This window comes from Pan troglodytes, chromosome 18 (genome assembly GCF_028858775.2).
Source record: "Pan troglodytes isolate AG18354 chromosome 18, NHGRI_mPanTro3-v2.0_pri, whole genome shotgun sequence".
Lineage (NCBI taxonomy): Eukaryota > Metazoa > Chordata > Mammalia > Primates > Hominidae > Pan > Pan troglodytes.
In genome coordinates this window covers 35,379,659-35,398,905 of record NC_072416.2, presented here as the reverse complement: position 1 = coordinate 35,398,905, position 19,247 = coordinate 35,379,659, and the positions used below count along the sequence as shown (strand labels likewise).

At 52.8% G+C, this 19,247-nt stretch overlaps 1 protein-coding gene across 4 annotated transcripts in view; it reads right to left on the bottom strand.

The window, feature by feature from the left end:
• ITGAX (integrin subunit alpha X) overlaps positions 1–16,369 on the bottom strand; it is a 30,209-nt gene extending 13,840 nt beyond the window's left edge. For 3 of the 4 annotated variants that reach the window (XR_010152585.1, XM_016929753.3, XM_054668340.2), the window contains exons 1-16: positions 16,224–16,369; positions 15,517–15,622; positions 14,786–14,889; positions 14,413–14,483; positions 14,150–14,261; positions 11,676–11,806; positions 11,441–11,586; positions 11,043–11,196; positions 10,293–10,443; positions 9,597–9,670; positions 9,302–9,431; positions 8,660–8,802; positions 8,338–8,478; positions 8,039–8,248; positions 383–513; positions 100–263 (exon numbers count right to left, since the gene is read on the bottom strand). Coding sequence is in view for 3 of the 4 variants with exons in the window: in XM_016929753.3 (XP_016785242.1) it covers positions 100–263; positions 383–513; positions 8,039–8,248; positions 8,338–8,478; positions 8,660–8,802; positions 9,302–9,431; positions 9,597–9,670; positions 10,293–10,443; positions 11,043–11,196; positions 11,441–11,586; positions 11,676–11,806; positions 14,150–14,261; positions 14,413–14,483; positions 14,786–14,889; positions 15,517–15,622; positions 16,224–16,260 (2,005 nt within the window). In the remaining variant the exon portion in view is untranslated. Of the gene's footprint in view, positions 1–99; positions 264–382; positions 514–1,498; positions 1,617–8,038; positions 8,249–8,337; positions 8,479–8,659; positions 8,803–9,301; positions 9,432–9,596; positions 9,671–10,292; positions 10,444–11,042; positions 11,197–11,440; positions 11,587–11,675; positions 11,807–14,149; positions 14,262–14,412; positions 14,484–14,785; positions 14,890–15,516; positions 15,623–16,223 lie in introns of all 4 variants that reach the window. The other variant, XM_054668339.2, reaches the window with a different exon arrangement.
• Between the last annotated feature and the right edge of the window lie 2,878 nt (positions 16,370–19,247).

The following is a 19,247-nucleotide window of genomic DNA, read 5'->3' as shown; positions in this document are numbered from 1 at the left end:
GAACTCCTTGGGTGGACAATGAGCAGGGTGGGAGACAGGGGCCTGGGATGGGGGACTCCAGAGGTCAGGGTGTCCTGGGTTGGAGGGGAGGGGACTCACGGCTCCCAAGCAGGTTCTTAGAACGTTTGTCAATGTAAAGGCAGATGTTGGACTGTACCAGGGTCTGCTCAGAGACCACCTGCTCCCGACACTCAAACGCAGACCTGGGGATCTCGGCAGGTATGAACTGCATGCTCACCCCCACCCAGAGCACAGGTCTGGTCCTGCGGGCAGAGCACCGAGCTGAGGACAGGCCGTCGGCTCCTGGGAGCACCACGTGGGGTGGGCACCCCCATCTGAACCTAGGACCACCTGGGGAGCCTCTGAGAAAGGCTGCTCTCACCTGAGCAGGAGCACCTGGCCTCGGGCCCCCACAGCCAGGTCCACCAGTCCATCCTGGGTGAGGTCTTGACCCCCGCTCAGCGCCTGCCCAAAATACTGCAGCCTGGAGGAGAGCTGGGAGCCCGCGATCCGCTGGCCAGAGGAGAGAAGGGTGAATCAAGATGGAAAGTAGGGGAAGAAGTTGGAAATAAGTAACAAGGGGAATATGGAGGTAGGACCATCGGAAAGGGAGAGAAGGGGTGAGTTGTGAACAGATGGCACCAAGAAGAGCCTGAAAAGAGGAGGTAGGAGTTGGGAGATGATTGCTAAGAAACAGATGTAAGAGTGGAGATTGGAAGGGTGTCCTGGTGACCCGAGTGTCATTCATTCGATCAGTCTCTAGTTCCAATTCTGACTCCTCCACGTATGAGCCACGAGGCCGTGGGCAAGGACTCAATCTGTCTGTGCCTCCGTTTCCTCATCTTTCACATAATGATACTATTAGCTCAGAGTTTAGCCATGCTCAGGAGAGGAATTCCTACAGTTCTTCGAACAGCACCCAGGATACAGCCAGCAGTCAATAATATATCACAATGAGTATTAAGGCTGAAAGGGACCTCAGAGTTCATCCAACCTCACCTCCCTCATTGCAAAGATGCAGGAGAGAGGTTGGGGACAGTGTCAACCCCAGGTAGCCTTTAAGAGGCTGACTGCAGACCTAACACCAGACCGTCCAACCCCAGGCCCAAGTCCCCTTTTTGTTTCTTGCTGTCACTCTGTCTCTTCAAAGGACAAGAAAAAGCCGGGGTGGGGTAGGGAGTGGTTGCATCCACACCCAGATCCACCCTCCCAGGCACTGCCTCCCCTGTAGAACCTATCACCTTCATTCCCAGTGCTCATGTTATGCCCAATCCCTGGAAGAATGTGCCCTTTAAATCTCTGTGCACCCTGGAACTAGCAGCCATTAAAAGTAATAATAATGGCTGGACGCGGTGGCTCACACCTGTAATCCCAACACTTTGGGAGGCCGAGGTGGGTGGGTCATCTGAGGTCAGGAGTTCCAGACCAGCCTGGCCAACATGGTGAAACCCCGTTTCTACTAAATAAACAAAAATTAGCTGGGCATGATGGCACATACCTGCAATCCAAGCTGCTCAGGAGGCTGAGGCAGGAGAATCACTTGAACCCGGGAGGCAGAGGTTGCAGTGAGCGGAGATTGCACCACTGTGCTCCAGTCTGGGTGACAGAGCGAGACTCTGTCTCAAAAAAAAAGGTAATAATAATGGGCAGGGCACACTGGCTTTGTGCCTGTGGTCCCAGCTACTCAGGAGGCTTTGGCAGGAGGATCTCTTCAGTCCAGGAGTTCGAGGCTGCAGTCAGCTATGATTGCGCCACTGAACTCCAGCCTGAGTGACATGATGAGATTCTGTCTCTAAAAAATAAAAATTAAAAAAAAAAGAAAAAGAAAAGAAAAAAAGGAATAATAACAAAATAAAAAGAGAAATTTACCAATTACTGAGGGAGTCTAGAAAGGCTAGGTGTACCCCCTCTAAATCTAAAATAAAAGTTCAAAAATAAAAATAAAATATTTGATTGGTAAAAAATGCTAACAATCGTTTAAGCCTTTAGCAAGGCATAATCTTTTTGCTGGTGGAGGGTCTTGCCTGACGGTGACACGGCTGACTGATCACAGTGGCAACTGCTGGAGGTTGGGGTGGCTATGGTAATTTCCTAAAATAAGACAGTGAGGAAGTTTGCTGCCTGGATGGACTCTTCCTTTCATGAAATTTCCCTGGAGCATGCGATGCTGGTTGATAACATTTGGCCACAGTAGAGCTTCTTTGAAAGTTGGAGTCGTCCGGGAGGTGAGGGGCGCCTCTGCCCGGCCGCCCCTACTGGGAAGTGAGGAGCCCCTCTGCCCGGCCACCACCAGGTGTACCCAACAGCTCATTGAGAACGGGCCATGATGACAATGGCGGTTTTGTGGAATAGAAAGGGGGGAAAGGTGGGGAAAAGATTGAGAAATCGGATGGTTGCCGTGTCTGTGTAAAAAGAAGTAGACATGGGAGACTTTTCATTTTGTTCTGTACTAAGAAAAATTCTTCTGCCTTGGGATCCTGTTGATCTGTGACCTTACCCCCAACCCTGTGCTCTCTGAAACATGTGCTGTGTCCACTCAGGGTTAAATGGATTAAGGGCGGTGCAAGATGTGCTTTGTTAAACAGATGCTTGAAGGCAGCATGCTCCTTAAGAGTCATCACCACTCCCTAATCTCAAGTACCCAGGGACACAAACACTGCGGAAGGCCGCAGGGTCCTCTGCCTGGGAAAACCAGAGACCTTTGTTCACTTGTTTATCTGCTGACCTTCCCTCCACTATTGTCCTATGACCCTGCCAAATCCCCCTCTGCGAGAAACACCCAAGAATGATCAATAAAAAAATTAAAAATAAATAAATAAATAAATAATGAAAAATAAAAAGAAAGTTGGAGTCAATTCTCTCAAATTCTATGCTGATTTATCAACTACGTTTATATAATATTCTTTTTTTTTTTTTTTTTTTTGAGACACACTTTCACTCTGTTGCCCAGGCTAGAGTGCAGTGGTGTGATCTCGGCTCACTGCAACCTTTGCCTCCCGGGTTCAAGCGATTCTCCTGCCTCAGCCTCCTGAGTAGCTGGGATTACAGACATCTGCCACCACACCCAGCTAATTTTTTTAGTAGAGATGTTTAGTAGAGAGGTTTCCCTATGTAGGCCAGGCTGGTCTTGAACTCCTGACCTCAGGTGGTCTGCCCACCTCAGCCTCCCTAAGTGCTGGGATTATGTAACATTCTTAATCTTGTGTTGTCATTTCAACAATATTTATATCATCTTCACCAGGAATAGATTCCATCTGAAAAAAAAAAACTCTTTCCTCATCCGTAAGAAGCAGGTCCTCATCTGTGCAAGTTTCATCATGAGACTGCAGCAATTCAGGCTCCACTTCTAATTCTGGTTCTCTATTTCCACACATCCGCAGTCACTTCCTCCCCTGAAGCCTTGAGCCACTCAAAGTCATCCATGAAAATCAGAATCAGCTTCTCCCGAACTCGTGTTAATGTTGATATTTTGACCCCCTCTGATGAATCATGAATGTTCTTAATGGCATCTAAATTGGTGAATTTTTTTCCAGAAGGTTTTCAATTGACTTTGCCCAGATCCATCAGAAGAATCACTATCTATGGCAGCTATAGCCTTATGAAATGTATTTCTGAAATAATGAGACTTGAAAGTCGAAATTACTCCTTGGTCCATGGACTGCAGAATGGGTGTTGTGTTTGCAGGCATGGAAACAACACTAATCTCCTTGAACATCTCCATCAGAGCTCTTGGGTGATCAGGTGCACTGTCAATAAGCAGCAAACTTTGGAAAGAAATCTATTTTTCTGAGCAGCAGGTCTCCAGAATGGGCTTAAAACACTCAGTCAAGCATGCTGTAAACAGATGTGCTGTCACCCCAGCTCTGTTCCATTTCTAGAGCACAAGAAGGGTAGATTTAGCATCATTCTTCAGGGCCCTGGAATTTTCCAAATGGTAAATGACCACTGGCTACAACTTGAAGTCCTACCAGCTGCATTAGCCTCTAACAAGCGAGTCAACTTGTCCTTTGAAGCTTTGAAGCCAGGCATTGACTTCTCTGAAAGTCCTAGATGCCATCTTCTTCTATCAAAGGCCATCTCATCTACACTGAAAACCTGTTGTTGAGTGTAGCCACCTTCATCAGAGATCTTCTGGAGAACTTGCTGCACCTTCTCCATCTGTACTTGCTGCTTCACCTTGTACTTTTATGTTGTGGAGATTGCTTCTTTCCTTAAACCTCATGAACCCTGCTGACTTCCACCTCTGCTGACTTCCAATTTTTCTTCTGAAGCTTCCTCACGTCTCTCAGCCTTCATAGAACTGAAGAGCATTCGGACCTTGCTCTGGATTTGGCTTTGGCTTAAGGGGATGTTGTGGCTGGTTTGATCTTCTATCCAGATCACTCAGACTTCCTTCATATCAGCAATTAGGCTGTTTCACTTTCTTATCATTCATATGTTCACTGGAGTAACACTCTTAATTTCCTTCAATAACTTTTTCTTTGCATTCAGAATTTGGCTGTTTGGTGCAAAAGGCCTTCAGCCCATTTTGGCTTTTGGCATGGCTTCTTCACCAAGCTTAATCATTTCTAGGTTTTGATCTAAAGTGAGAGATATGTGGCCAGACGTGGTGGCCCACGTCTGTAATCCCAGTGCTTTGGGAGGCCAAGGCAGGCAGATCACTTAGAGTCAGGAATTCCAGACTAGCCTGGCCAACATGGTGAAACCCCATCTCTACTAAAAACACAAAAATTAGCCAGGCATGGTGGCACCCACCTGTAATGCCACCTACTCAGAAGGCTGAGGCAGGAGAATCACTTGAACCCCAGAGGGAGAAGTTTCAGTGAGCCAAGATCACACCAGTGTACTCCAGGCTGGGTGACAGAGTGAGATCCTGCCTCAATAAATAAATAAATAGTGAGAGACATGTGACTCTTCCTTTCACTTGAACACTTAAAGACCATTGTAGAGTTATTATTTGGCTTAATTTCAATATCATTGCATTGCAGGGAGTAGGGAGGCCACTGGAGAGGGAGAGAGAGACAGGGGAGCTATCAGTGGTGGAGCAGTCAGAACACACACATTTATGAAGTTCGCCTTCATATACGGACGTGCTTCATGGTGCCCCAAAAAGAGGACAATAGCAACATCGAAGATCACTGATCACAGATCACCATCACAGACATGATAATTACAAAAAAGTTTGAAACATTGTGAGAATTACCAAAGTAACACAGAGACACAAAGTGAGTGCATGCAGCTGGGAAAACAGCACTGATAGACTTGCTCAGTGCAGGGTCGCTGTATACCTTCAGCGTGTAAAAAATGCAGTATCTGCAAAGCGCATAAAACAAGGTATGCCTGCATGTGATGGGTTGTGGGAATTGGTACGAACTGTTTGCAGTTTCATGACAACACGTGGGCCCTTGTTATTCTCAACAGTCTTTCACCCTCTTCTTTAGATTCCCCTTCAGGTGTTAAACTATGTGTTTTTTGTTTGTTTGTTTGTTTAGAGATGGAGTCTCACTCTATCACCCAGGCTGGAGTGCAGTGGCGCAATCTCAGCTCACTGCAACCTCCGATTCCTGGGTTCAAGCCATTTTCCTGCCTCAGCCTCCCAAGTAGCTGGGATTACAGGCATGCGCCATTACGCACAACTAATTTTTATATTTTGGGTAGAGACGGGGTTTCCCCATGTTGGCCAGCCTAGTCTGGAACTCCTGACCTCAAGTGATCTGCCTGCCTCAGCCTCCCAAAGTGCTGGGATTACAGGCGGGAGCCACCGCGCCTGGCCAGTTGTTAAACTATATTAATGATAATTAAAACAGATTATAACAACATGATACCTATTGTGTGCCAGGCACTTCATGCATACTAACTCATTTAATCCTCACAGCAGCAGCTCAATAAGGTTGGTTCTATTAGTATCACCATTTTACCAGTGAGAAAACTGAGCACAGAGAGGGTGAGTTACCTGTCAAAGATCATACAGCTGGTGTGTGACAGAACTGCAGGGACCTTCCTTGGCACTTTTTTCTTTTTGGTAACAGCTTTTTTGAGCTATAGACCACATAGCACACAACTCACCCCTTTAAAGTATATGACTTAGTGGCTTTTGGTATGTTTAGAGAGTTGTGAAACCACTACCACAATCAATTTTAGAACATTTCCACTACCCTAAAAAGAGACTCCACACCCATTAGCAGTCACCCTCATGCCCCTGACTTTCCCCCACACCCAGCCCTGCGAAACTGCTCATCTACTTTCTGTCTCTACAGATCTGTCTGTTCTGGACATTTGGCCTGAATACATGTGGCCTTCTGTGTTTGGCTTCCCTCACTTAGCATGTTTTATAGGTGGAATTGCCAGATCACATGGCAACTCTATGTTTAACTTTTTGTTTGTTTGTTTGTTTGAGACGGAGTTTTGCTCTTGTTGCCTAGGCTGGAGTGCAGTGCCGCGATCTCGGCTCACCACAACCCCCACCTCCCAGGTTCAATAGATTCTCCTGCCTCAGCCTCCCAAGTAGCTGGGATTACAGGCACCCACCACCATGCCCAGCTAATTTTTTTTTTTTTTTGTATTTTTAGTAGAGATGGGGTTTTACTGTGTTGGCCAGGCTAGTCTCAAACTCCTCAGGTTATCCACCTGCCTCGGCCTCCCAAAGTGCTGGGGTTACAGGCATGAGCCACTGTGCCCAGCCTATGTTTAATGTTTTGAGGACCTGCCATGCTGATTTCCAAAGCAGCTGCGTGGATTTACATCATCCCCAGCATGGGGGAGGATGCCCGGTTCTCCACATCCTCACCAACACCTGTCATTATCCGCCTTTGTTTCTAGCCATTCTAGTAGGTGAGAAGTGGCATCTCATTATAGTTTTGATTTGCTGATGACTAATGACATTGAGAATCATTTTATGCACTCATTGGCCCTTTGTACCTCTTCTTTGGAGAAACGTCTACCCTATCCAAATCCTTTGCCCTTTTTTTTTTTTTTTTTTTTTTTTTGACACGGGATTGTGCTCTTTCACCTGGGCTGAAGTGAAGTGATGCAATCATAGCTCACTGCAGCCTCAACCTCCTGGGCTCAGGTGACCTCCCACCTCAGCCTCCCGAGTAATTGGGACTACAGTTACTACAGCACCACAATGCCTGCCTAATTTTTAAAATTTTTTCTAGAGATGGGGTCTCCCTATGTTGCCCAGACTGGCCTGAAACTCCTGGCCTCAAGTGATCCTCCTGCCTCAGCCTCCCAAAGTGTCGGAATTACAGATGTGAGCCACCTGGAGCAGCCCCTTTGCCTATTTTTTAACAGAGCTTTCTTGACTTTTGCCAAGAAAAGCAGCCCTTTGTTCTCAGGGAACCCTGCTCCCTTGGGGTGGAGGGCGGCTGCAGGGATGGGCATTTGGTGGGACCTTGATGGCAGGAAGGGAATAAAATCATGTAGCATCCAGGGAGGAGAGGGGCGAGTGGAAGGGAAGGTTGAAATGACTGGACCTAAGTGGTGAGCAGCAGGGAGCCGGGAGACTGCACACCGGGTTAGAGGTCAGGAGGCCGGAGTGCCCTTCACCATCTCGGACCCACTCTGAACCTCCAACAAACCAAGGCCCTTGTCTTCCTAGTGTCCCAGATTCCATCTGTAAAATGGGTTTTCTGTGCCTGACCTGTGTACCTTGTAAAACTGGCAGGGGCCTGGGCATGGTGGCTCACGCCTATAATCCCAGCACTTTGGGAGGCCGAGACAGGCAGATCACCTGAGGTCAGGAGTTCAAGACCAGCCCAGCCAACATGGCGAAAGCCTGTCTCTACTAAAATACAAAAATTAACCGGACATGGTGGTGCATGCCTGTAATCCCAGCTACTCTGGAGGCTGAGGCAGAGAATCGCTTGAACCTGGGAGGCGGAGGTTGCAGTGAGCTGAGACCACGCCACTGCTACAAGGTGCTCAGAGCTGGGCAAGGGAGGTAGGAAAAGGTAAAAAGGGACAGTTTTCCAGTATGACAGAGTGGGAGAGGCAAGAAGCAGGCTGCTCTAGTGACAGAAACGGGACACGGCCTCACCTGGCTGTGGGAGGGCCTGATGCTGGGTCCCAAGACTCCGTGAAACAGGTAGACAGCACCCCGGTTCTCCTCCTCTCCTGGGGCCCCGATGACCACATCCGTCAGCTTGTCCCCATTCACATCCCCCAGCACTGTCAGAGCCGCCCCAAAGCGACCCCAGGGGTGGCCCTGCTCCCCGTAGAGAACAGCATCACACCACCACCTTCTCCACTGCAGAAAAAAAGCAGTGCCAGGCCCAACCCGGGCAACCCCTCCACCCACACCAGACCCCACCCACCCCAGGCCCATCAGTCACTCACCCCCCTGGGCAAGGGACACACAGACACCTGGCCCCCTCGGGTCTGCTCGTAGTAATGGGGGGCCCCAATGAGGACCAGGTCGGTGCTGCCATCGCTGTCCACGTCCACGGAGCAGAGGGAGGCCCCGAAGTAGGAGCCAATCTGAAGGGCAGAGCCTGGGTCAAGCTGCCTGTCCCTGCCAGAGGCAGCCCTGTGGGCCAGGTCCCACCTCTCCCCAGGTACCAGGACCTCCCCCAAGGCCCTCAAAGCCCCTCCATCCTCTCCTCTGCCCCAGCCACCTCCCCTACCCTCATCCTCCCCTCTGGCTCCTGTCACGCCCAACCTGAGTCCCCGTGACTTCGGCCTTCATCCTCCATTGCCTGGACACCTGGGTGAAGATGACAGCCTTCCCGGTGTGCTGGTAGCGGGGGGCCCCCAGGACCAGGCTCTGCACCCCTTTCCAGAGGGCCAGCTCGGTGGAGTAACCTGAGGGGCCCAGGTCTCAGCACAAAGGCCTCCATTCCCCCTCCCCAGAACCCTGGACCCCCACCCCAGGCAGCACAGCACCATCTCCCCTCCCCAGAACCCTGGACCCCACCCTGGGCAGTGCAGCCCCCATCCTCTCTCCCCAGAACCCTGGAACCCACCCCAGGCAGCGCAGCCCCCTTCTACCCTCCCCAGGCCCCCCACCCCAGGCAGCACAGCCCCCATCCCTCCTCCCCAGAACCCTGGAACCCACCCCAGGCAGCACAGCGCCCATCCCCTCTCCCCAGAATCCTGGACCCCCACCCCAGGCAGCACAGTCCCCATCCCCCCTCCCCAGAACCCTGGAACCCACCCCAGGCAGCACAGTGCCCATCCTCCCTCCCCAGAAGCCTGGACCCCACCCTGGGCAGCACAGCCCCCATACCCCTTCCCCAGAACCCTGGACCCCACCCTGGGCAGTGAATCTCCCACCTGTCCCCAACCCCTGGCTGTTTCTCACCCAGGTAAGAGTCCCTCATGTCCACATTCTCCTGAGACATGTTGATGAAGGTAGGGCTCATATTTGGGGGGTACAGGAAGGCACCTCCAGACCAGGTGAAGCTCCCCACAGCCCCCAGAACGGGGCCATCCTGGGAGAAAAGGATTCCAGGGCTGAGCAGAGGCCGGAGCAGGAAGACAGCATGTACCAGAGATATGCCTTCCGCCTGCGCCCCTTACCCACCTGACACCCACCCTGGCCTTCCCTGCTCCCCCTCCCCTCATGGCACATCATCGGCCTAAGGGGCCCCACTCACAGGTGTGAACACAGCGCTGAAGCCCTCCTGTGCCATCTCCAATTCGAAGGAGCTACTGCTTGTGGTCTCCGTACCTGGGGGAAGGCATGACGCTTGAGTGCCAGGGAGGGAGACGGGCTTTGCCAGGTCCAAGAACACTTCAGCTTTAGGAGAAGCTAAGACTGGAGGCTACAGGGAGAGCTGGTGCCTGTGACAGGGACCAGGCTCTGCCCTCCAGATCAGCTCCGACTTCGGGGCCCCCCTCTGCTACATGGATGTGGACAGCGATGGCAGCACCGATCTGGTCCTCATCAGGGCCCCCCACAGGTCTACAAGCAGACCCGAGGGGGCCAGGTGTCCGTGTGCCCCTTGCCCAGGGGAGTGAGTGGCTGGTGGGACGTGGGCTGGGTAGGGCCCGGTGTGGGTGGAAGGGTCTCCTGGGTTGGGCCTGGCACTGCTTTTTGTTCTGCAGTGGAGCCGGTGGTGGTGTGAGATCATTCTCTGTGGGGAGCAGGGCCATCCCTGGGGTCACTTTGGGGCAGCTCTGACAGTGCTGGGGGACGTCAGTGGGGACAAGCTGACAGACGTGGCTATCGGGGTCCCGGGAAAGCAGGAGAACCGAGACGCTGTCTACCTGTTTCACGGAGCCTCGGGTTCTAAGTGGAAAGGTGTTAACGGCTGAGGATTCCCCAAGCGAAGAGCTCCCTTCAGACTCACCCTCAATGGCAAAGATCTTCTCCTTCAGTTGGTTTTGAATATCTTTCAGAGCATCAAAGTCCTCCACTTTAAATATGTGTTCCTGGGAGGGCTTCGATGCAATGTCATTTAATTCTTTCCAAGAATTTCTGTTTTGAAAAGCTAATCCAACCTGTCCCCAGAAAAGATCAACTCAGTAAAAATAATAAATCAAATGTGCCTGTGTGCACTGGGTGCAACATCTTCCAATAACCCCACAAGATCAACATGATCACACCCGGTGGACACAGGAGAAACACGAAGCCCGGACAGCATCAGGGAGTTTAGGAGAAAGGATCATGGTCTCCAGTCTGGGGCAGAGTTTTCATCCTTAAGGCAGGAAGAGCCGAGAGAGCTGGTGTTTCTATCCTTGAAAGGGATGTTGTTGGCGGTGGTTCACGCCTGTAATCCCTGTGCTTTGGGAGACCAAGGTGGTAGAATTGCTTAAGGCCAGGAATTTGAGACCAGCCTGGGCAACATAGCAAGACCCCATCTCAACCAAAAAGAAAATAGCCAGGCTTGATGGCACACACCTGTGGTCCCAGCTACTGGGGAGGCTGGGGTGGGAGGATCACTGGAGCCCAGGAGTTCAAGGCTGCAGTGAGCTAGGATTGCACCACTTCCTGGGTGATAGAGCAAGACCCTGTCTCAAAGAGAAAAGAACATACACAGAAAGGGAAGTTGCCCTGAGAGGAAGCCGTGGGAGAAGTGGGAAGCCATCCCACGCCCTACCCCAATTGCATAGCGGATGATGCCTGCTGCATCAGCCATGGGGATGACATCCTTATAATCCAGGCTGTCGCCTTCTTTCTTCCCATCAGTGATGACAATGAGAATTTTGGCGGCATCCCTACGGGCCCCATATGAGGCATGGAACAATTGGTGCCTATCAGGAAAGGAGAGGTCTTAGAGGCCTGTGAACCAAACCACACTAGCCCCTGGTGCCCTTGTGAAAATTAGAAGATGCCTTTTCCTTTGGGAGGCCCCAGTCCCACCCAGAGGCCCCAGCTTGGCAAGGGTATCACGGGCTGGATTTTGGTCCCTGCCTGTCCCCTTCTCGTGGAGACAGATGAGGCCCAAGGGAAGACCTGGGTGCTTTGGGACTGTGCCTGGAAGAAATCAGGACTCACACGACATTTTGGATGGCGGTGGCCGTGTATGTAAACCCTTGCAGCTGGTGAACAGAAGCCAACAGGCTGAGGGGGTTTGAGCTGCGCCTGAATTCCTCGAAAGTGAAGTGTGTTTGGAATTTGTTGGAGAACTGCATCAGGGAAAACTGGGAGAAGCACACAGGGCTGGGGCTGAGGCCATTTCACCAGGATCCAAGCACCCACCCCCAGCAGCCTCCCTCCCCCAAAGGCACACCTGGGTGCTGGGTCTCTGGAACTGGCTTATCACAGCTCTCACGAAGTTCATCATCGTGGCAAAGTTGCGGGAGGAAATGCTGCCTGAGCCATCAATCAGGAACACAATGTCCTGCTCCTGTCTTGGGCACTCTGGGGAAGGAGGTGGCACCGGTCCTCCAAGTGACACTCCTGGAGTCCAGGACCGTGGCCTCCTGGCCACAAGAGCTCACTCTCCCAAAACCCTTCCTCCCCTAAGCCCCTAGTCTGGCGATGGGAGTCAGGTTCCACACCCTGGGTCCTCTCCTCATCAGGGGCAGAGCTTCCCTAACCCCTTGCCTGGAACAAGGCCCTTCATTCTCTTAAAGTTGCCTAAAGAGGCTGTGATGAGCCAGGCGTGGTGGCTCACGCCTGTAATCCCAGTACTTTGGGAGGCCGAGGGGGGCGGATCACGAGGTCAGGAGATCGAGACCATCCTGGCCCACATGGTGAAACCCCGTCTCTACTAAAAATACAAAAATTAGGTGGGTGTGGTGGCACGCGCCTGTGGTCCCAGCTACTCGGGAGGCAGAGGCAGAATTGCTTGAACCTGGGAGGTGGAGGTTGCAGTGAGCTGAGATCGCACCACAGCACTCCAACCTGGCAACAGAGTGAGGCTCCATCTCAAAAAAATAAAAAATGAAAAAGGCTGTGATGAAGCTGCTCAGCCCCATCAACAAAAAAGTGAAGGTCAGACTGGGTGCAGTGACTTACTCCTATAATCCAAGCACTTTGGGAGGCCTAGGCAGGAGAATTGCTTGAGCCCAGGATTTCAAGATCAGCCTGGACAACATAGTTAGACCTCACATCTACTAAAAATTGTTAAAAATCAGCTGGGCATGGTAGCTCTTCTCTGTGGTCCCAGCTACTCTGGAGGCTGAGGTGGGAGGATCACTTGAGCCCAGGAGTTGGAGGCTGCAGTGAGCTGTGATTGTACCACTGCACTCCAGCCTCAGTGACAGAGTAAGACTATCTCTAAAAAAAAAGAAAAAAAAAAAAAACAGGAAGATTTCTCCAATTCAGACGGTAGGAAGCAGAGGGCCTCCCCCTCCACCACCCTGGATATCTGTGCCCCTCCCTGGACCCACCCCTCCTTCCTCCCTCAATGTCACCCCATCCAGCAATGACACAAACTGGCACCAGTCCCTAGCCAGTGTTTGTCCTCACTGCTCAGTGCTGAATGGTAGTTTTGTTAAATTTCTTTTTTTAATTGAGGTGGAGTCTCACTCTGTCACCCAGGCTGGAGTGCAGTGGTGTGATCAAAGCTCCCTACAGCCTCCAACTCCTGGGCTCAAGCGATTCTCCTGCCTCAGCCTCCCCAGTAGTTAGGACTAGAGGTATGTAACAGCATGCCAAGCTACTTTGTATTTTATATTTATTTTTTGTAGAGATGAGGTCTCACTATGTTGCCCAGGCTGGTCTCAAACTCCAGGCCTCAAACAACCCTCTTGCCTTGATTGTTAACATTTTAAACAAATCATCCCAGGCAACAGCCACACACTGGGCCTGTTCCGTTCTCAGCTTAAATACAGGCCCCCACTCCCCTCCTGTGTGAAGTTAGCATCTGTCCTAAGAAGAGACGCTCTTCCAGCACCTGGAGAGGAAACCCCCTTCCATGTGACCTCTCAAGCATCCCCTCTGCCCCAGAGGCCTCCACCGGAGAGACAGGTGTCCTGGGCATTCTGATGGGTGCCCAGGCCCCTGTGGATGGAGTCTGGACCCACGGAGGTGCTGGAAGGCACACCCTATTTGCAGCCAGATGTCAGTCTCACCAAAGGCTTGAGAGCAAATGTGAAACCAGGGGGAGGCCTCAGCCTGCCAGGTTTGAAAAGCCCACTGTTCTGCTTCCTTATCTTTCTTCCCCATCAGCACCAGGGAAGTCAGGCCCTGCGTCTCAACCTGCATGTGCACACGCACACACACATACATGCACACACATGCATGTACATGTGTGCATGTGCACATGTGTACACGTGCATACATATACACACATGTACACACACACACGTTGCTCACACTGCACTTTCACTGACCTTTCCTAAACTACGGCACAAACCAATTGGTCATATCCCAGGACCCATTGGATGAAAATAGCTCCTCTCCTCTAAAAATAACAACAGCTGGCCTTCATGGGGCTGTCGCCTGGTGCTAGCTGCTGTGCTAACCCCTGGCCATGAATCATCCTGTGTTGCTTTCAGTGCTGGGTGTGTTATTATCCCCATCCAACAGATGAAGAAACTGAGGCTTGGAGAGGTTAAGGTCACAGGAAAGGTCCGGCAGCGTGCGGGCGACCGGCAGGATGTGCGGGCAGCAGCGTCAGGAACCACTGCAACACGTGGTAACTCTTTTTCCAGATCCCTTCTTTCTGATCCACTCTGGCAAGACTGTCTCTAGCCCACCGCACCCCCAATTGGATGTGCGTGAGCTCCTCAAAGCCTTGGTGGTCCCGACACTCACCCTGCCTGGACACCGGGAGCCTCTGGGTGAGCTGGGTGGGGCCCAGGAGGAAGCAGAGTCCGGTGAGGTACATGTTCCTCCCGCACGCGTGGTGCACGGTGGGGCCGCAGGCCTGGGGACACAGCGGGCTGCTGGGGGGCTGCCCCTGCTTCCTCCCACCCTCACATTCCGGCACCTCCACCCTACAGGAGACTCCCAGCCCCCCGCGGCCCCGGCTCCTCCCTCCCTCCCTCAGAAGCCTCCTGTGACCCAGGGCCACTCACCAGCAGCTGGGAAGGGCTGGTGGTAGACGCCAGGGACAGGCCCAGGGACATGTTCACGGCCTCCGGGGGCACTGCGGGGACAGATATGTGCATGGTCACTCTCGGGGGTACAGAGAAGGCTGTGGAAGAGCTAGGCAGGGGTCACCTCCACCTGGGAGACAAGGAGGTCTGACGGTGAAGGAAGCTGTCGGGTCTTGACAGAGCTGCGGGGGTGCGATGGGCGGGGAGGCCTTAAGGGGCCAGGAAGCATATCTGAGGGTGAGGGTCTCAGACACAGTGGAAGCTGGAAGTGACACTCCGGTGAGTCCGTGGGCCCCTGGAGCAGGGAAGCCTGGGAGCCCGGCCCTGGGTCCCGGGAGGGGCGGTGACTCACCCTGCAGGCTGATGGGCTCACAGGCACCAGTGCTGTAGACACACTGGTAGAGGCCACCCGTTTGGTTGGCAGCTGTTATCTTTTGGGGGGCTCCAACCACCACCCTGCGAGGAGACAAAGAACACTTTAGGTAAGAGTGTGGACGCTGCAGCACAGCTGCCACTCCGGCAAGTTTGCGTTCCCTCCCTGAGCCTCAGCTTCCTCATCTGCAAGATGGATTTTGATAATTTAAAGTCCATGTGGAAGGGATTTCTGTCTGTTGGATTCTCTGGCATATGGAGACAAGAAATATTTGTTGAGTCTGGGTGTGGTGGCTCACACCTGGAATCCCAGCACTTTGGGAGGCTGAGGCGGGAGGATTGCTTGAGCCCAGGAGTTTGAGACCAACCCAGGCAACATAGTGAGACCCTGTCTCTATATATATTTTTAATGTATAGAAAAAAAGAAAGAAAAAACAAATAAGTGTTTGTTGCACGACTGATTCCTACTCACAGGCTGTCGTGTGGACTAAATCAGCATCCACCTGTGATGAGCCTGGCACTGCACTTACTGCTCTGTAAATGTTAGCTGTGAGACCGTGCCTGCCTTCAAGGCAAATCTTCATTAGCCAGGGCAGTCGCTACACCAGACAGAGAGGAGAGTTTGCAAATAACAGGGCAGGGCCGGGGGCATGGGGCCCTGAGCAGGGAGAGGATGGATGGAGCCAAAGGCCAGCACCACCTGGGCCTCACCAGGAGTTGGCATACTGGACCACGCTGTCTCCAAACCCAGCGCTGTCCACACGGAAGGCTGTCAGCTCCTCTGTGTCCAAGTTGAAACCTAGAGAAGTTGCTAAGGCTGGGAAAGAGGTGGGAAGAGAGCTTTGGAGAAGGGTCTTCCTCCTGCCTGGCTGCCCTCCACCCCCGGCCCCAGCGTCCCAATCTCCCCTCCGAGCCTGATGCCCGGGGTGCCTGGGTCTTCTGGACACCCAACTCATCCCCTTCTCTCCTTCCCAGGGTCCAGGGAGGCCTCTTGCCCACCATCCACTATCGAGTTGCAGTTCTCCATTTCTGCAGAGCAGTACCCAGGCTCTAAAAAGGATCCTTCCCCAACGTGCACCTCAGGCGCTATGAGAGTGAGTCCAGGAAAACTTGCGGACCAAAGCATCCTGTCCACAGAGCACAAGTTGGCGCATTCTGCCTATTTTAAAAATCTCTGCGGTATAGAGACAACTGGCCTCTCTTCCAGCATCTCTGGAACTCTCCCAAAATTGGTTCATCAATATCCTCTCCCTCCACAAACTCCAAATCTCAAACCCTATGTGCCTGCCTCCCCCTCAGGCTTGACTGAGTCTCTCTTCCTACCCAGATCCTAACCCCCCAGCCTGAGCCCCCAGTTCAGGGCCCTGGCTCCCTTGGGCCTGGGTCCCCAGCCCTACTTCATTGGGGTCCAGGCTCACCTGTGAACAGGAGGAGTGCTGCCCTGGTCCTGGTCATGACTAGAAGGTCAGACGTGGAGCTCTGAGCTCCTGGGCCGTTGCAGGAAGAGCTGGACCAAGGTACTGAGGAAGCAAGTGGGCAGAGAGGTGGCCAGGGGAAGGAAGAAGATTGTCAGCATGAGTCAGAGGGGGCGGGCAGAGTACGCAAGTGATCCGAGGACAGGCTCGGCCGCCCACATGCCCCCACCCCCCGACTGGAGTCACTCTCATCAGATGACTTGGCTTGATGCCCTTTGCTTAGATGGATGCAAATCCCTGCCCTGCCCCTCTCAGGCTCACCCTTGACTGCCAGAAGGCACCCCTTGACCTTGAAATTTCAGCCAGACTGGAGGGGGTTTGGGCAGATGCCAACCCCTCAGGACCCTAAAGGAAACCCTGGTGGGAGCCCTCCAGTCTGACCTGGAAAGTCTGGGCCAAGGAGTGGGGCATCCGGGTCCCTAGGAGGAGCACAGAGCAAGTATTTGTTCATTCATTCATTCACTCATTTATTCATCATTTATTCAAGAAGCCTAATTTGAGCCTGGAGATGCAAGCCCTCTGCTAGGTGGGGAAGAAAACATAAACCACAAAGCCCCAGCCCTGGGGTCAGTGGAGAGGCAGATGTATAAACAGCAAGTTCATTGCTGTGAGGGGGAAGCACAGAGACCACAGGGTGCCTCACCCGGGTTGTGAAGGTGTGGCTTTCTGAGAAGGCTTCCTGAAAGAGGTGGCACTTGAGCTGAGCATTGAAAGCAACCAAAGTTGGGAGATGACAGAGCAGCCAGACATGGATGAGGCAGGGGACAGGAGGGTCTGTGTGTGAAATCAGCAATGGGAACCAGACAGTCAGGGTGGGAAGTTGTAAGAGACAAGGTCAGGGCCACTGGGAGGAAAAGAAGGGGAAGCAGGCCTCAGGCCGTGGAAGCCCCCCTAATGTACATCAATTTTTTTTTTTAATTTCAGAAACAGGGTCTTGCTCTGCCACCCAGGCTGGAGTGCAGTGGGTGCATAGTTCACTGCTGCTTCAAACTCCTGGGCCCAAGGGATCCTCCTGCCTCAGCCTCCCGAGTAGCCAGGACTATAGGATTGCACCACTGCACCTGAATATATATATATATTTATATATATATTTTTTTTTAATTTTAGTAGAGATAGAGTTTCCCCATGTTGGCCAGGCTGGTCTCAAACTCCTGATCTCAATCAATCCTCCTGCCTCAGCCTCCTAAATTGCTGGGATCACAGGTGTGAGCCACCACACCTGGTGAAGACACATTGATTTTGTCCTGAGAGTGGAGGACAGCATTGAAGGGAATTCATGGGGACTGAGATCTTCACATTTGCATTTTAGAAAGTGGGTTATATGGGGCATGGTTTCTTTGGGAAGCAGCTGGAGACTGATTTGTCAGGAGAGAGATGTTGGGGGTCTTTGGGGTGGGCTGGTGGCTGTGGGGATGGGCTGGAGGCTGATCGGTCACTGCAGGGAGGATGAAGGTGATGGAGGAGGAAGGATAGGGGTTAGGCCAACCTCAGTTTTGAGGAAACCAGAGTGCAGTGTTTAAGAGCTTGGACTATTTCAACCTCTTTGTGCCTCAGTTTCCTCATCTGCAAAATGGGAGTGATCATGAAAGTCCACACCCCCTGTTGTTGCTGGGAGAGTTGAGTAGTGTGGAGGGCTCGGGAGAGTGGGTAGAAACCTGGGCTGGCAGCTGTGATCATTGCTGTGCTGTGACGGCTGTCCTGGTGGGAAGAGGGCATCTGTGGAGCCTCCGAGAGAGAGGTCGGAGGTAGTTGGGTGTGTGGGTCTGGACCTCAGGAACAGCCTGGATTCTGGGCCCATCAGCAGAAGTGCTGGGCAAGGTCCTGGTGAGAGTGTGATGAGGGAGGAGCATGCAGGCCATGGAAACAGCAGCGGTGGCCGCAGAGCAGGAGATGCTGAAGACTGAGGAGGCCCCACAGAGAGGCAGGAGGATGCTGGGAGAGAGACGGGCAGGCCGGACAGGGGACATGAACCATGGCACAGCCTGCCAGACATCCAGTGAGGCAGGAGATGAGGAGGTCCCCGGCTCTGGTCACAGAGGCCATCAGAGACCCCGGAGTGGGCCATGCTGGGGCGGCAGGAAGGCCAGGCTGGCATGGGCAGAGGAGGGGCCGGTGTGAGGAAGGCGGCAGTGCTGTCACCTGGAGTGACAGCCTCAGACACACTTCCAAGCCGCATGGGCAGGAGAGGGCCCTGGAGAAAGGGGGAGACAAAGAAAACTACAGAGAGAGAAGATGGAGGGTTGAACGCCAAGAAGGAAACAGCAACAGAAAATCCCCCCAAAAGAGGAAGTAGTGCAGGGTCTGGAGAGGATAGAAGAGGAACTGGCAATTGGGGATGCAGGGCTGGGCTTGTGGGCAGGGTGAGGGCCAGAGAGCCCTCGCCTTCGAGGAGGCCACAATCCCAGCCTTCTCGACACCCCCTTTCCGCGGGTTGAGGTCCACCTCTGGCGGAGGAGGCAGGAGAGGAGGACCCTGGACATATGAAAGACCCCGTCTCCTCTCAAGCTGCCCACCGACTTCCACGGTGCCCCGGGCTCAGCCAAGGTGAACTCGAATTGGAAGAAAGCCATGGTGAGACCACTCGCTTTTAGAACAGACAACTCAGGCTCAGCAAAGAGGAAGACAGGACGTGTCCTCAACTCAACCCACCCCTTTTACAAATGAGAGCCGTGTGACTGCAGGCTGGAACTCAGGGTGTCTAAAACTCATAGCCCCACTTCAGTGAATCATGACTATGATGTTTCCAGAGAAAGGATGGCAGCTGGGGAAATGATGAAAGTGAGGAAGGAGGGGGCTGCCCGTCACCCATCTCCTCAGCCCCGTGGGACCCTGAGTCAGCAGAGCCCAGCTCCCCATCTAGCCTCCTGGGGTGCTCAGAGCCCAGGCTGAGCCCATGGCAAGAGGTCAAGGGCAGAGGGAGGGTCTGGGGGAGCCTGGAGAGCAGCTAGCCTGTCTTGGGCTGATCCT